The 17,791-nt window shown below is 42.4% G+C and overlaps 1 protein-coding gene across 9 annotated transcripts in view; it reads right to left on the reverse strand.

Moving 5' to 3' along the window:
• Window positions 1-17,791, reverse strand: part of scrib (scribble planar cell polarity protein) — a 71,148-nt gene extending 53,357 nt beyond the window's left edge. For all 9 annotated transcript variants that reach the window (XM_073487886.1, XM_073487893.1, XM_073487885.1 and 6 more), the window contains exon 1: window positions 16,774-17,791. In XM_073487886.1, the coding sequence (XP_073343987.1) occupies window positions 16,774-16,932 (159 nt within the window). In that variant the 5' untranslated portion in view covers window positions 16,933-17,791. The remainder of the gene's footprint in view (window positions 1-16,773) is intronic.

The raw sequence follows: 17,791 nt of genomic DNA on the forward strand, positions 1-17,791 counted from the left end.
TTATGGTCAAGCAAGCACCACTGCTCCCATTCAGACTTTACTGTTTAGTTGAACTACTGGCCTGAGATTCCCCAGCTATGCTCTCACACAGCAGGAATGAATGAGTTCACAGGGACACCAGAAACTGTAGAGGAGGCCCTCCACCTCCACCTCCACCACCGGATTTCATCACATGCTCTCTTCATTCTCTTTCTGTGTTCCCACAAACATGACACAAAACCAGAAGCCCTATTGTTTATAGTCCACAGAGGCCGTTTGGCTCTTTCCTGGATGGGCTGGATCCGGTATGTGCTGCCTTGTTTGCATGCCAGCTCTCTGTTTGTCCCACAGTGAGGCTCTGCAGCAGGGGACAGACATGGCAACGCTCTGGCACTGGTGGCCCAGTCATTGTATATACTAGTCATTTTCTGGGTGGTTGGTATACTGTCAACACATAACGTGATCAAACGCGAGGAACGGAAAGAGGAGTACTACAGACTCTGTGGAGGATATGTACTGTATACACAAAGATGGTGCTGAGGTGCTTGTCAAGATAAAACACTTAACTCTGGTTTACATATCAACACTTTGAGGCAGAAATAGAGGATCTGATCCACGCGTGCTATCTCATCTATACTACTCATGCTGTGTAGCAAATTATCAGAAATAGTAAAGTAAGCAAGAAATGCCATCTAAACTCCTCTTCATGATTACTACAGGGATAGTGTCACATATTACACCTTAAAAAATGGACTGAAAGTGCCTGTGTGTGTCGTGAGTGCACAAACGGCCTCAGTACAATTGATGCTTTGTATGTGTCCAGGTTGTGGCCTCCCTCACAGGATCATGTGGCTCGGCGTCTATCATTTTCCAGCAACGGTCTCGGCATTCTCCCTCTTGCAGCGGGCTTCACACAGATCTTTGCCTTTATGATTCTCTCTCAGGAATGTTCCCTGACCGTTTGAAACTGACATGGAAAAAGACAGCTGTAGCCTCATTAGTTTTCCCTGTGCTATGTTAATATTTGACTGACATTTTATTTTGAAATTTAGAGAGTTTGTACAACAAACAGCGACTTCAGTAGATGGGGACTAAATATAACTAAAAGTTGTTTTTTCCAAGTCTCCGGAAGCTCAGCATCCAAAATTGATCCCTTTTTGAGACAAAATGTAGCAGTCTGAAGTGGGTGCATGAGCTTGACCGCAGGTTGAGGGTTTAAATTAAGTCTTTTTGAATCTTTGTTGTTGTTGTTGTTTTACATTTTAAAACAAGTACCCATCTACTTTAGTTGTTTAGGAGAATGCTGCAACACTGTTTTGCTGAGATGCTCCAGAAATGTCTTTCCATCTGCATGGGGGTGAGTAGATAATGACTAACCTTCTCTCAATCACTCCGTGAAGTTATCTTTAATGTTGATTTACCATTAGGTTATACTAAAGTGACAGATTTTGGCGCTTGAAACATGCTGCCTGAAAAATTTAATTCTGAGCTCAGTAAATCAATTGGTATAACCAGTTACCAGTATCACTGCATCTACTAAAATTAACAGAAACCTTGTGAAACTTAGCTAAACTCAGATTAATTTCACTAAATATGCAAAATACACTCCAGTCATTACAGAAAAAGCATTTTTAAATGAACCTCCTCCTGACAAATTATCAAAACATAACAACAGTATAAAAATATGTCAGACTTTCCTATAATTTCATGGCGCAATCAGGCCAGAATTAAAGTAACCCTATCATGTGACATCAACAGCTGGCCGTGAGTTGCATACACATGTGCTGACAAACATCTGTCAGTTTTGCCTGGATCCAACAAATGTGGATTACAGAAGGACTCCCACTGTTTATGAGTACATAAATTAAAAAGGTCAAAATGTCCAATTTGTAAGCTACCAAATGGCAAAACAGAATACAGACAATTTAGTTAACAGGCTGCAGCTTGTTTGCACAGTATAGTACATTCTGAATCCTGTAGTGTTGGTACAGATCCAAAGAAAAGCATAGTAGCCGAACACACAAACTTCAGCAAGTGGTCCACAAGAGCGGGACAAAGTCAGCTCTATGTAGTTCACTGATATACCCTGTGGAAAAATAATTGCTCCACTTTAGGTGTTGCTATAAAGTGTCCCTGCCCTCCTCCTGTAGCTTTTTCACAGTCCAAGGACAAAGTGTAGCTTTGCGACGAGCAGTTCTGCCCTTCTTCTCTGCTTCTGTATGATGTGTTCGACTCGGACAGAGGCCAAGGTTGTGGTGTTGCAAGTAGATTTGGAAGAGCGATCGACGGGGCCTCTGTGCACACACTGAAGGTACATTAGGTCTGCAGTGACAGGGAAGCCCCAGCCCATCTGGTGCCTCTGCCTGACAACACAAGGTAAACGCACCCCCACATCAGGCAAACCACTGGCCCTGTGAGATCCATTACCTTGGAGACAGGCATTTGTTCAATGAATTTGCCAAGGGAACAAGGAAGCAGAAACCTCCCTGGTGACGCTCGACTGACGATGAAAAGAAAATCGAGCCATGCTCGATTCAGACACGCTTACATCTGCTCAAAGCAGTATCTGAACATCTGCACTGTATCGTCACAAGTGGAACCATTACAGTGATATAATCTGGCTTTATGTCTGTTATCATTTAATCATTTTAGTGAACACTGGGCCAGAAGAGTGCTCAATACTTTGGCACATACGATTATCATCAATACAAGACACTGGTGCTGTTACCTATGATTACAAGCCAAACCCCATTAATATGTCACGGAGACAGCATAATTACAGAGTAGTCTGCACACCCCTCCCACACGACTCCAGAGAGGATCAACGTCAGGAACAACCAAAACACTAGCCCTAAGCCCACAGGCAAGCTCATGTTGATCCCCCCATGGCTGTCTGAAACACTGCTCTTCTACACGCCCGACGTCATGAACCTGGTCTGTGATAGCAGGTCTAAAAATACACCATGGGGGAACCTGATGATGCACATGAAGAGAATCACACTGTACTTCTGAGCCCTGATAGCACATTTTGTACCTTTGCCAGCATGCCATGTTCACAGCACTATGAGGTGGTGGAGTCCAACCACACATGGTACATTGACACTCAATCTGCACTTGTCCTTGACCTTACTTGACATGTTCCTGTGCTCAAAAGAGCTGTTAGACTGCTGAACTAGAGCAAATGTCACACAGACACACACACAGACACAGACACACACACAGACACACACACACACACACAGACAGACACAGACACAGACACAGACACACACACACACACACACACACAATCACTGCTCACAGACTAACATGTGACAATACACACCCTGCAGCCTGTCCTGGCAGTCTGCAAACATTTCCTAATAGACGTGCAAAATGAAATTAAAGTGATTGGATGTGTGGAATCTGGTTTGGATTTGGTTGTAGATAATAGGAAAAACATTCTGCTTAAAAACATAGAGGTACAAATGGTGAGGACTTGCAGCTGATGAAGTGTCAGCCTGTAGAAGGTAGTTAAGATGCTATGGTGAAGAATTGTGCAGGTGTGAAAGCCAAAACATTTAAAACGCACACAGCGATCATGGCTTTATCATGCAAAGGTTGGTAACTACAAGAGGGGAAGTTGTGCACCTGAATTCCAACATCCAAACCCTTACATAATCTGTGTCTTAATCTGTTTTATTGAAGCTGTACGAGTGGAAATAATTCAAAGAAAAGGTTAAGTGAGGCAGAAACGTGCTTGCACACGTTTAACAATTTCCAACTTAAGGTTGAAAATTTGCATAACACAGTTGAGCAGAAGTCTATGCATGTTGTTCTGGCAAACATCTGTGCTGTCAGTCCAGAAATATGAGTTGGCTTTTTGGAACAAACACATTGAGTAGGACACGAAAGGTATATTATGTAACGATAACACTGTCTCTAAACATATTTTTGGCATCTCTGTCCTGCAACTTTTCATTGCTTATCAGCCAACATCTACACTGATAACCAATAGCCTATAGATCGTATCGCTTCCTCTAGTAATACGATTGTCTATTATTATTATTCTTAGTATTATTATCATCATCATCATTATCATTATTATTATTATTATTATTATTATTATTATTATTATTATTATTATAATACACTGGGGCAGTGGTGCAAAATCAAAACATGAAGGTGCTCTAAACAGATTCCCCTTACAATCTGACCTACCAGAGTCAATACTTCACAACACCTTGTAGTGTAAACTTAATTTATACAAATTAAACAATTAAGTGAGGCATAGGTTGTCTCTATCCTTTTGACATTTTAACTCCAGAACTGTGCTACTTTCTGGCAGTGGACAAGTTGCAACGGTGTGTGATAAAAAAAAGACACTGAGCAAAGACTTAATGCACTTTTTCAGAAACTGGTGTCTTGTAATGGATCGATTATCGCTTATTCGCTGTATCTTGACACTATCGGTATCATGGGCAGCATGTCATGAGTTACTCCATGATGACCACCCTATTCATCTATGTGCAATATGCTAACATCAGCACATACTGTGTATCAGCTCAGCCCATCTGAAAGTACTTTTAGTTTCTGCCATAACATCAATAACACATTGCCAGTGTCTGCTAAATTAGTTAATTTAGTAAGTAAAAAGTTATCTAACAAATAAATTACACATGAAGCTCACTGAGAAGTGCCACTGTGTCTTCTACATTCTTTCAGCTCCTTCGCAGAATCCCATTTGCATCTGAAGTCCCAGAAGTTCATGGGCTAGCTTAATTAAAAACACTGCTAGAATGAGTAGACACTCATATTTAACAAAGGGAGACTGAAATTAACGTTGATTAGCTTGAGAATTCAACTGAAACAAGATGTGTATCATGCATGCATGTAGCGTTTGTCTAAGTGTCGTGCCTGTGTGTGGGCTTCACCAATAGGAATGTGAAATGAGTAAAGTTCAAGTGTGTGTGAGAGCGAGCGAGAGGAGTCAGTGCAGCTTCCAGAGGGCAGGGCAAACTCCTGGAGATTCCAGGCATGCCTGCGTTTCCTCGGATGTCACGTGCTGCAGTGCAAACACGGCTATGCTGAGCTAATTACACAGAGCACACCAAGCCTGTTGCCATTTCTTAAATGTATCATTCTTAAGAAAAAACATTATTATGGGAAGGCTGAAGCAAAGTTGCTTAAAATGCCACTTATCACATTCAATTTTAATCAAAACAGGAGTAAAATTATCCAAAGACTACAAAAAACAGAAGTTCAAGCCTAAGCTCAAAAAGATTTATATTTTCTGGAGTTTGGTTTTGTGATGGAAGAAATATTATTAGAAAGTTGCCTGGAGGGAGAATAAACACAAAGAGCTGCATTGTGAATTGCTGCGTTTCCTCGAGTTAAAATAACCGACCTTTTAGTCTAAACAATGCCCTAACTGTCAACACTTGCTGAGTCAGTCATCAGATTTGACTGTTCTGTTGAGACTGTGTCAACTGACTTAAAAAGCAAAGATATCAACACAAGAAGAAAGCAAAGAAAGGGTTAAGTGCTTAGACCAAAACATAGTCACATGAAAAAAAAATGCTGTGTAGAAAATCAGGGCATTCTTGCTGCACTGGAGATGAATAGATGTGCTTGGGGGGCCGACTGACACACACGCTGATGTGTGTACACACATGCAGCTACAGTGGACACGAACTGCTGCCATCTTCTTTCCTACAGACTTGTTACTGCTTCGTTTGTTATTCATCGCTGGCGTGAGCATGACGCATACATGCGTGCGCACTGCTTTGTTGAAGATCCCTGCTGTGCTTTCTATTGACCCCTCTCATCTATTCTCTCTGTCATACACACAAACATTCAGCCATCAGCACCTCTATTAGAAAACTCAAGCTGGTCATGTGGCACAACCCACACATTCAACCTGCGTTACATTGTGTTTGCTCAGCAACCAATTAACCAACCGTGACTGTGTATCATTGTTAAATTCTAAAAAGCATGGTCCCAAATCAAAACTATAGACTTCTTCTAAGCAGGTGGCCCTGACCCACTTACATTTTTTAGGAACAGCAACAAAATATTAGCCTGTAGACTGCCTCACACAGCAATTCATATCCTGCCCCAATAGTTTCTCTCTTCTTTTATGCAGCTGTGTTGCTTGGGGGGGAATAACTCAGTTTGTGATTATAGCAAGGCTGCTGGAAATTGGCTGAAATACTTTGAGCAATACTATCACTATTTTTTATCTTTGGAGCTGGATTAAGATATCATGCATCAGATGTTTGCCTTCGCATCAAATCAGTGTGTTAAATGACAGATTATATCTGTAATTTGATATATATAGACAAGACAAACTGTAGAATTGATATACACAGAACCAAGACAATGCATTAAAGCAAGAAGCTGAAACCCTTTACTTTAAAAACTACATGTCCCTTTCGATCTTTAAAGGACGTCACACTTAACATCATCTGAAATAAGCGTGCTCGGATTTGATAAATCGCTATCTGCCAATATTTGTGATGAATAGCTTGAGAAGATAAATGTGCTGAAGTACTTAGGCGGAGTTCAGTTTGGAGGTAAAAGTACTTTGATTTTGGAGTTACACTTTCATCAAGACTTCAGTACAAAGACTGAAACAAGACTGAAACCAGAATCTTCCCCAAATATTGTGTTACTATTTTCTTTTATCAGTTTTTTCGATTTACAGATAACTTTCCATTTTTTCAAAAATGTTTCTTTCAATCAATCATCCATTATTCCTTATTTCCCAAACATTTAATGGTGTTTTTATTATGCCACTTATAACTAACAACCACAGATAACAATGTACAAAATACTTACAAAGATACAAAGAATCGGCCGTTACTACAACTCAATTATGGGCCCACCCTTAATTAAAAATGTCCATAATTACATTAATTTTTATAATTTACAAGTACAACAGCTGAATAAAACCCTTGGATATGAAATGAGTGCCGGTGGAATTAACATGTGGACTGTGGACTAAAACACACTGATAAAACCTTGATTACTAGAGACAGTTTCCTGGCACAGAAAGAAAAAGAAAATATGTTTCGACAACAGCTAAATCAGTGATACTAGCTAGTGGTGGGCTAAATCAATAGAGTGGTCAATAAGGAGGAGAAGTAGACAACACAGCAATTTAGATAAGTTGTAAAGGATTTTTCAGTCAATGATAACATTAGTGATGATCAGGAAGATTTGCATTAGAGCCCTGTTACCACAAAGTACACATACTTGTTTTATATTTGTCAGCAGGTAGATATTGTACAAGTGCACTCTGGAATACAATGTCGCGAATGCACTCAAAACCTGTCAGGTGCGACTTAACATTTTCACTAGGGTTGCACAATTAATCGCAAAATAAATTATATTGACATATGACTAAGTGCAATATCCAAATCGCAAAAACTGTAATTATTTTATAAAAAGGTCAAATGTGACACAAAACAGTGTTTTAATTAAATTCTGTAGTGCTGCAGAGATGCTCTGGCCTACAAAGCTTGTCCTCCAGATGAGAGAGACTGGGAGAAATGCCACATCACCATGATTTTATTAGCTTTTCAATGACAATGTAAATTGTAATGTAAAATTTAATCATCCATGTTAATCATGAATTAAATCACAATTGCAGTATCTGTCAAAATAATCGCAATATTCACTGGTTGCACCGGTGAACCTGAAAATTAGCAGTTTAACTAAGGTGCACCTGATTCAAAAAGTTAGGTGCACCAGTGCAACCAGTGTAAAAAATTAGTCTGGAGCCCTGTAATGAAACCAGAAGAAAGCTCTTAAAATCAGTGATTACTACACATCTGAAATATGTTCCTAGATTAGTTCATAGTCAAGACAACTATTGGTGTGAGGCGTTTCTTTTTTGTGCAAATTCAATACAACACTAGAAGATTTAATTCAGCTTTTTATGCTTTGGTTTGTGTAGGGAGCTATATTGTTCATTTGAGCAGTTTTAGTTATAGAAGTTACAAAGTTGAAAAGCAGAAAGACAGCAGTTTTCAATGGAGTGCAAAACATTTCTGCTGTTCAGAAATGCAATCCACCGTAGTTTAGAGACAATCGTCAATCAAAACTGGCTGGGTTGGGAAAAAATATTCCCCAACTGGAACCAAATGTTTGCACTCTGGAGCCCTGCAGATGACAGGCAGCGAGATAGCACGTCAAGTGAAGAGTATTCAAGTGGTGCAGACACGGCCATCGCAGTGGTAAACACTGCTGCAGTCACAAGTGTGTTACTGTACTCCTTTATCATGACTCTTGAGCTCTTGGGCTTAACATTCCTTCACGGTTTGGTGCCACATCTTGTGAGATTACAAAGAAACAAGGTGCTTTACATCACCTATCATAAACTTTATCAGTCCAAGACACTGTGAGTGTCTGGGTGAGTATGAGAGAGAGAGGGAGGGGCACGGAACAATACAGAAACACTGCTGTGCTAGGAAGGGGGAGGGGCAGTGGAATAAACAACAATAAAACATAAGCTGATTTTTCTCAAATCGCCTGTTTTTATGCTCAGACTTAAAGTTCCCTCAATGCCCTACAAAACAATGTCCAGAATGGATATGGTCTCACAAAAACAGGGCATTCCACGACTCACTTGATTATTCCCACTTCCTGCTTGTAGAGACGCTCCCAACAAAAAGGAATCAACAAGAAAAACACGGGCGTCAACAACCAAGACCGGCCCAGACCTAGACACTGACTGAATGCCTGAGTTGCCCCACAGAAAAAACAACCCTACGGCATTGTATGCTGCCTGTAGCAGCTCTGCCACCAGGACGAGCCCAAACAGAAAGCCCTCCTGAACCAGCCACCTGTTTCAAAACACATATAAAAGCAGAGCGGCTCTGTTGTGGTAGCTGTTGTGGCGATTGAGCGGTTGCTAATTGATTAAATTCCAATCCACTACTTCTGCTGAAGACATGTTAAAACAGCTTTGAAGTGGTAAACATGGCTTCTACTGTAAATATCAAATTGGATGGAGATAAGAGAGCTGAAGGTGAGAGACGGTGAACCATCCAGTGGTAAAGAAACTGCACCAGGCGGCGGATGTAAGGGCTATCAGGTTTCAGTGTGATAGATAGAGGCCTTCAATGGCCGTGTGTGGCCAGCAGATAAAGGGCAGCATTTGTTTGTGGTTGGTTTTAATGCCATCCTGGGCGACCTTTTCCCCCCACAGCGACATCAGCACCCTGGACAGATTAGCCTCAAAGGGCCATTTGTGTGACTGAGAGTGGAGCTCCCGAGCTCACGTATGATCCAAAGGTTCAGAAACGGCTTCCTATCCTGAAGAAAATGTCATTGCTGAATTTAACCACTCCAAACATGACGACGGCAGTCCCTTTTTGCGTCTGTGGCCTAAATAACCCGTTGAAAGTTTACTCAAGTAGAATAAACATCTGGCACAAGGTGAAGACACACTGCACTGCTAACAGGATGGGAAATAACCAACTTTGGAAGTGCAGGAGTTTTGTGATTTAGTTTTTATATTTAGTGTTAAATATTTGTGCTATTAGCATCTAACAATTAGTGACTGAGTACATGACTGAACACAATTTATCAGCAGTTACTTTTTAATGTTTCTTCAGGCAAACATACCAAGCATTCCCTTGTTTCAACTTCTTAATCAGGGCTGCACAATTAATCAAAAGATTACAAAAACGCAACATGGCAAAGCGTTAAATCCAAACCGCAGAAGCTGCAATTTTTTGAAAAAAATCAAATATGTGACAAAACAGCATTACAATGGAGTACTGTAGTGCTGCTGACCTACAAAAGGCCTATAAAAAAGATGTTTATTTGATACGGACTGAAATAAATGTCAAATCATGATTTTACAATTGTTTTTCAAAATGAAAGCAAAAAGTGTCATTCCTATTAATCATTGATCATATCACAATTGCAATATCTCCAAATACCATCTAAATAATGCAATATGATTTGATTTTTATGATTTTTTACCATATTGTGAAGGTCTATTCTCAACTGAGAGGATTCCTCCTTTTCTTATTGCAGAACAAATTGGATATTTTATATTACTTTGGACTTGGAATGATACCGTTTCACTATTTCCTGGCATTTTATTAATCTAAAAATGTATCTACATCACAATCTACTCTCTATAGTTCAGTTAGCTGTAGCCCTAAAATGATGTGGCTTAAATCAAAGTTGATTTTGCTCAACTAAGATAGAAATCTCTGAATTTGCAGCTTAATACCCACAGGAGAATTTAAAGTGTAAAGTGGCCACCATCAACTCTGCCTGTCAGACACTCAGTAAAGTTTTCTTCTTGCTTTGCATTTTAGTTTATGAGTGAGGACTAAGGCGCACCACTCCCTGGACACTGCCCTTTACACATGAGGTTTCTAAACACTGGCTGCTGAGAGAATGAAATCAACACATAAATACAGTGGGGCAAAAAAAGAGAAAATGGCGTCACCTTGCACATCTTGTCTTTGTGTACTTAATGCCTGTAGCCAACAGAGCTCCCATCCTATCACAGTGCTCCAGCAGGGCATGCAGCCCAGCCAAAGACGCTCCCCTATCGCAAACAGCTGCCACCAGCACCACCATAGCCATCAATTATTCACCGGAGCTTTGCCTCCTTGTTTACCTTTGAGGCCTGTGACCAAGGCCAGAATGTTCAAATCACACTGCAGGGAATGATTGGACGCATGTCACATGACAGCCAAAGCCTGTACAGGAAATGCTACTGTGCTCAAAGTCAACAGAGCCAAACAGGGTGGAACTATCAACATTATAATAATGGGGTGTGCGCTGTAGAGTGGTGGTTCTCTACCTTAAGTAGGCTTGCAACCAGTGATTACTGATTAATCTGCCAACTTCTATTTGTAATTGCTCATTTATTCTTGAAAATGTCAAAACGAATAGTTAGAACGGCCATCTGAAGTTCTCAAACTGGGTGCCCGAGCCTTTCAAATTGCTTGTTTTGTTCAATAAACAGTCTAAAACCCCAAAGGTATTCTTTTTTACAATAATATGACAAGAAACAAAAGCAGAAATCTTCATTTATTTCATTTATTCATTTTGAGAAATAAATTAAAACATTCAATAAATTATTAACCCAAACTGTTATTGATTTATGGTAGAAGGGATGCATCAGGCAGGGATTGAATTCAGGGTGCAAAAAATGCTGCATTTTAGTGGCACTGACCATGAAAAATGGGTCAGTGGCATAAACGGATACAAAGTCCACATGCACCTTACAACAAGTCCTTTGCCGGTTAAAAAAGAAAAAGAAAAATAGAGACGGCTGTCTTTATGCATGCCTTAGGGCCCAGACACAGCAAAACAACATCAAAGAACTAGCTGCAACAACAGCAGACCGTTGCGCCAACTCACATCGCATGTGTTTAGGCCAAAAAGCTGCACTTGAACACACCGCCAAGACTACAGCCAACAAGCTCGTACCTTCAAAAAGAGAAGCTGACTATTGCCGACAGGGCAGGACACACTGCAACAACTGGGGCCAACGATGCTCACAAACAACCCTGACATTAGCTGTCGGCCTGGTGTGTCAGGGCTTTTTTCAGCGGCAGTGTATTTCGTAATGTAGGCTTGCCATTACCCAGTTAACATTGTTGCCATTTCCCAGGAGGAATGCATGATTTCTCAAAGTGAAAGGAAGGGAGGGCGGGTGTGTATTTGCTGTCAGACAGAGCAAAGCAGAAGATCCATCTTCACTGTGCAGGAGTCTCCAAGGAACCAGCAGTTAGCTCTGTGACCACTTCTCTGGCTGCTTCTTCCCCACCTGACACTGCATGTCAGCCTAGACCCTGCTGTTCATGGATGGATGGATGGCCGCAACACCAGGAGTCCCAGAGGACTGCGGATCAGTGGAGCTCAGCTCCTCGATCACTTCCTCCAGTGTAGTGCCAGAGCCCCGCCTTCTCCTGTTAATCCATCTCCGGAATAAAATACAACCCCCACTACCACTACATACTCACTCTCACACACGCACACACACCTCCCATTACCCCTCTGTCCCACCAGATTGGGGGAGGGGGGCAGGCAGGATGTGAGACCAGCTGGTCATCAGCTCAGACAAAGAAACCTGCTGAATGTGCTCTTGCATCAAAAAGAATCTCAGATCTCTCACATTGCTGTTTCTTCACAGCCTCAACAGTTCTGTTTCACTTTTCAGGCTGTGATGCAGCCCGATCCTGTGTGGGGAGGGTGCATGATTACAAAAGTTTTTAGATAAACCTCTACTTCTGTTTTTTCTCACGGATCTAGTCCTTTACAATCAGGGTGGGGGATGGTCAAAACAGCCACAAACTGAGGAAATCATATAGTCTGGCCTGAGCCATGAAAACAAAACAATCACATGACAAATCAGTCTTTAGTTCCATTTATACTTTCTGAACAATAGTGACTGTGGCTTCAACATGCTTGACCAAAGCAGGAAAGAAAAGTGCAGAAAAAGTGAGAAAGAGCTGAGCCAGAGGAACGATGTGGTTGTACCGCAGAGAGGCCAGTGGCAGGTGTAATTTATCTTTGGGCCTAGACTAGTTCAGCCAGTCGCTGGGGAGAGACAAACCAGGGCTCTCCAGTAGAGTTAAGTGGAAACTCAGAGAGGGGAGATGGATTGCAGAACTGTAAGGACAGTGTGAAGTGTACATGTCCTAGATTTTTTAACCAAACTTCCCTCAGTGAGCACTGAACTTTTGGTCTGGCTAAGCTGCATTTCTCTCACACCTTAATTAGAAATTATACAGTAGATGGGTGGAGCACCATTTATTCTCAATTAGAGTGAGCTATTTTCTATCTTCTTTAGAAAACAAAAGGCACATAAAATTAAACACATGACAATTCAAGTGTGGGTAAACAATAGTAGACCAATTCACAATCGGCAACAGCTGAGTGAAGGGGCCTCATTTGGGCTTCTCATGACCCGAAGCTGAACATGCACAGGGGACTTGAGAGAAAAGCGCTCAGATTTTTATCAGTCCATTTATGTGCTCCAAAAGAGACCCGGTGGCAGAAACGCAAACCCCAGAGGAAATGCACACTGAGACACTCTGGCGTGTACGCAGAGGGGGTCAAAACTGAGGTGCTGAGGGGCATTTTCACGGCCGAGTGGAGGCCTAATCTGCCCTTTAGCCACAGATCTGTTAGGGCACACACAGAGAGGGGACTGGTGACAGCTGAGGATTAAAAAGATTGCATAGTCATCCTTCCTATTTATCATGCACATATACTTCCCCTTTAATGTAAACCACAAAATATCTACACATCGAATTTTCCCTTCTCAGACAACACCTGACCTTCAATTAGTCGTCATCTTGATCATCACAGACATGTCGACGATAGCAGTTATAGAGCTCTTCACAGCTCAGTTATTTAATGCAACTGTTCTCATAGTTCAGGCTGTGGCAGGCTTTGAGGCAGGATATCTGTACTGTAACATATCAAGTGTAACCAGGAGGTCCTATTTGGTAATAATACTGGGAGGAACATGCTTAAAACCTGTTTTGCAAAGTCTGACAGGGGCACACCCATCAGGGATTTGTTCCTATTTCAACAGTGGAAAAGCGGAGACAAGACGAAGTAGATATACCCAGTTGTGTGCATATGTTAGAGCAGTTGTCTGCTGTTCCTCTAAAAATGGGATCTCCTTTTGATTTTAGCAGGTGTAACTGACCTACAACAAATCTTAAAAGTGATCATTTGTGGCATGATATGCTTGTAGGCTTAATGTACGCCGGGTCAGGGGCTTTGCAGTGCACACAAGAAACACAAAGAGCCATGACATTCGATATTAGAAGGGAGCAATCAGACTGGTGAATGGACTTCTTTGTAACCTGTCATGGGACTTGAGAATGGCTAAAAAGATAATTCCCCCTCTTCCTCAACATGATCTTTGAGGCAGGGCTAGTTTGTCAAGGAGGAAAAAGAAATTCAGGTTGTTTTAGTGCAAATGCCTCTGCTGAAAACACAGAACAAGTATAGGGAAACGTGGAATTTGGGGCATGTACTTAAAACCAGACTATCACTTGCAGTTTTTTGATAACTGACAGAATTAATTGAGCAAAGTAAAAGCTTCATCATAAGAAACAGAGGTCTGCAAATTTAAACAAAATGAAAAAAAGAAGTGATTGAGGTTTTCTTAATATCTGCCCTGGAGCTTTAAAGATCAGTGTGGCTCCTTTATACTTAAACCACATTAAAAATCACAAACTAAATACCCTTTAAAGCAAAACAAAAGAGCCGAGATTAGGTTTGTGCAATTAGAAAAGCAGCAAGGCGGCATTAAGGGCTAAGGATGTATGAGCATGAGGGGAATTCCTGACCAGCTGCCTGCTTAACAGGTTCTCTTAACTCAGTCCATATAGATAGGTTATACTTTACGCTACATCATGTTGTATAATCACTATTGGAATAAGAGCTCACCCTACATGAGACAAACAGAGAAAACAGTCATTCCAAGTGTCTGTTTTTGATGAAAAGTGTTCTTGATGTGGCAAATGGAAACACCATTACCACAGAGACCATAATCTAAGATTGGTGGGCAGTGCGGTGGGGGTGAGTCACAGCAAACTTAAGAAACTGTCAGGGCGTCTAAATCTCCATCTGTTCGCTATGTTAAACCCCTACCAATACGAGACCTTTTCACCCTCAGCAGCACTACACTAAAATACCTCTATGCGTCGCAATTGCTTTATTGCTCATTATTTATTTAAAATGAGTAACCAGTCTCCTGTGTTTGAAATGAATTTAATGGCTGTATTGATTGTTTCAAAACGTACCTGACTAACTCCTGTGTCTCAGGACAGTTTAGCCCTCTTTCAAAAGAACTGACAGTTGGTGTGATGGTGTCACCTCAGCCAATTATTCTCCATATATGACATATGTTGTACATGGTGGTGTGGCCCATAAGCATGCCACAGTTCCTCCAAATTGTCTCGGGTTATTTCGCAGAAGCATGAACTGATGCGCAAAAATGAACCGGGATGTTAGACTTGCATCTAAAAATAGCCAAAGACTGACAACTACGTCCACAGACTCATCTCTGACTTGAATACGCAGTGACAGGGAAGGAGTGCACAACTGCATTAAGGCATTCAGATTCTTACTCACTTATGAGCTCGTTATGGTAATGCCATTCATCATACAGTCAGTGCCCTTGTTCCCAACCCTGTATGGGCCTGACCTCTCACACTGCTCCCTCGCTGAAGCCCCTTTGACTCTGAGGACCAGAGAGGGCCCATATGCTTTGTGTCTGCACGCTACGCATTCACCGCGACCACACGAGACATTCTGTCACCACACATTTATGTCTCCTGGTTGAAGCCAGCGCCACACAGAGAGACTGTGTCGGTTAGCTGTCTGCGCCAGAATATTTGGGTGTATCTGTCATTTAGTATTTCAGGGGCCATGCTTCAGGTACCTTGTGAATATTTGACAGGTATGAACTATAAATGGAGGAAACACACTGTGTCTGCAGTAAGCCTCATCTGGCAAAGTAGGCCTGAAGTTTTGTGCCAAGAAAAGGCCCTAATTACACTGAAGTCAGGTTAAATATTCAGCAACTGCTCTCTGTGCATCTTTTAGAGTAGCTCTCTGTCCATCTGTGCCAAAAGAGCCAAGTTGTGTCCCAGGAGTAACCCTGCACAAGGCCATCTTTTTTTAATCAAACTCAAGGAGGCTTGATCTAAAATAAGAACTCTAATGTGTAGGAACTAAAACATAAGGGATTGTTCAAAAACACAAACGCATCCATCGCTGGAAGATGAACAAAAAAAAGTTCCATTGTTTGATTCCCAGAAGGTAACAGGCGTTCCTGTCAACACTTCAGCCTCTGTTGACCTTGACTTGTTAACAATCATCATTACTGAATGTGCCACTTGTCCCTTTCACCACCAAGACAAAGTCACAAAATGTAAGAGACTGACAATGTCTAACACTAACCAGTCTATTCATACAAACTCCCTGCTCAATCACCATCACAGCCAGTGCCTTGTCCCAATAATGAACAGTGCCTCGAACTGAATAAAACAAGGAGAAACTCGAGCAGGCAAGTGCTTTGTTCCACAGCTCCGGAGCGCTTTAGGGAATACAGAGCAACAACAACCGTTCTCCCCTTAAAATAACTCTTTGGCCGTGCGTAGAGAACTTTTGTCATTTTTCAAATAGTGGGAGTGTGGGTGGGGACAGCGTTGCGATTCATTCCACGCATGCCTTCCAACCCTGCATCCAATCCAACTTGGCCAGTGATGCCATTACTACAGGCAACATGTTGTGTGCCAGCTGTTTTGCTCAGGGTTAGTCAGAGAAGCCTCCTGCACTCCTCTTGACTGACTAAAAAAACACCCCACCACCCTGGCCCATTCATCTTCACACTTTACTTCCCTTTTCTTGTGTGGCAGTATTTCCAAGAACACTGAAAGTGTTACACACCGATTGTTATCCACTGATATGTCTGCATTCTCGAAACAAGGGGGAACTTTTTTTGCTTTCATTATCTGATGCTGTTTCAACACTGGAGGGCAGACTGACCAACCCATTTCCAAGATGCAGGAAGGAGGGAAGTACCTGAGCAGGTGATATCATGCAAGATATTTTTCTGCTTACGTCACCTTTGCTTTTCAAATGGGCCAATCTAACACCATCTAAGTACAAGTGTGTAGTGGTACAAGGTGAATTTGGCATAGATAACCCCAGCAAAACATCCACATAGGTGCCACTTCAAGTGAGGATAATAACACACATTTCTGACTGACTCAGAGGAGATATTCTTGGTCTGTGGACCATGCATACCTTTGGTAGCTCTTTGAGTTGGTTGGCATCGAGGAGAAGCTCTTCCAGGCTGCGACTGTAGCGGTACACCTCATCAGGGACTGTCTGCAAGCTGCAATGCCGCTTGTCCACCGACTCGACGTGGCGGTTGCAGCGCCACAGGGGGATACACTTCAGCATGTCCGGCCGCCGTGGGGGATTTGGTTGCCGGTGCTACTGAAATCTCCGCATCGGAGGATGAAGGTCGGCGAGGGGAGAGCGGATCTTTTGAGGGAGTGGGCTCACTCAATGTCAAATCACTTACTGTGTTCCCACGACGATCCTGAACGGGAGGCCGAAATCCACTTAGAGGCACAAAAATAATCCCTTTCGATCTGTTAGCGATATATTCCCAGCTTCAGTTCAGACAGTGTTCAAGGGTTGTCAGGTTGGTCCTCGCGTCATCCACCCCGGAATTGCAATTAACATAAACAAAACTAAAAAAAAAAACTCCCACTTGGCCGGAGTGTTTCCTCACTTCTTGCACTCAGACGGAGTTAGCTTGTTTTGCTACTGCCACCATCCCTCCAAGACCGACGCTGTGCCGCGGCTAGCTGAAGATCATGCAGCCCACGACCCAGCTATGCAGAAACGTTGCTCGAAGTGTCCTGGACATGAGTGTCGACCGCTAATACGACCGCTCGATCCAAGTCACGGGCGAATCGCTCTCACGAACCAGCTAACATAACCCACGGACCGGGTCAGCACAGATTAACCCCGCGTATGACTTCGCGAGGATGTGCTCGTCCTCACCGGCTGTGTTGTTAGCAAGCTAGTCACCGTTAGCTAACATCGGCTAGTAGCTGACTGGACGTCTTTGTGCCGAGCTGTGTTAGCTAACACGGGTACAGCGAAAGCTACGGAAACACCTTGTCAGCGGGCCAGTCGTGTGTAGTGGCAACATCCCAGAAGACGTCAAAGAAACTGCCCGGTGACTGTTGCTTCAGTGCGACGTAGGTAATACGCCAGCAGCGAGAGTGGGAGCTTCAGCAACAGCCGC

Source organism: Pagrus major, chromosome 19, assembly GCF_040436345.1.
Source record: "Pagrus major chromosome 19, Pma_NU_1.0".
NCBI classification, from domain to species: domain Eukaryota; kingdom Metazoa; phylum Chordata; class Actinopteri; order Spariformes; family Sparidae; genus Pagrus; species Pagrus major.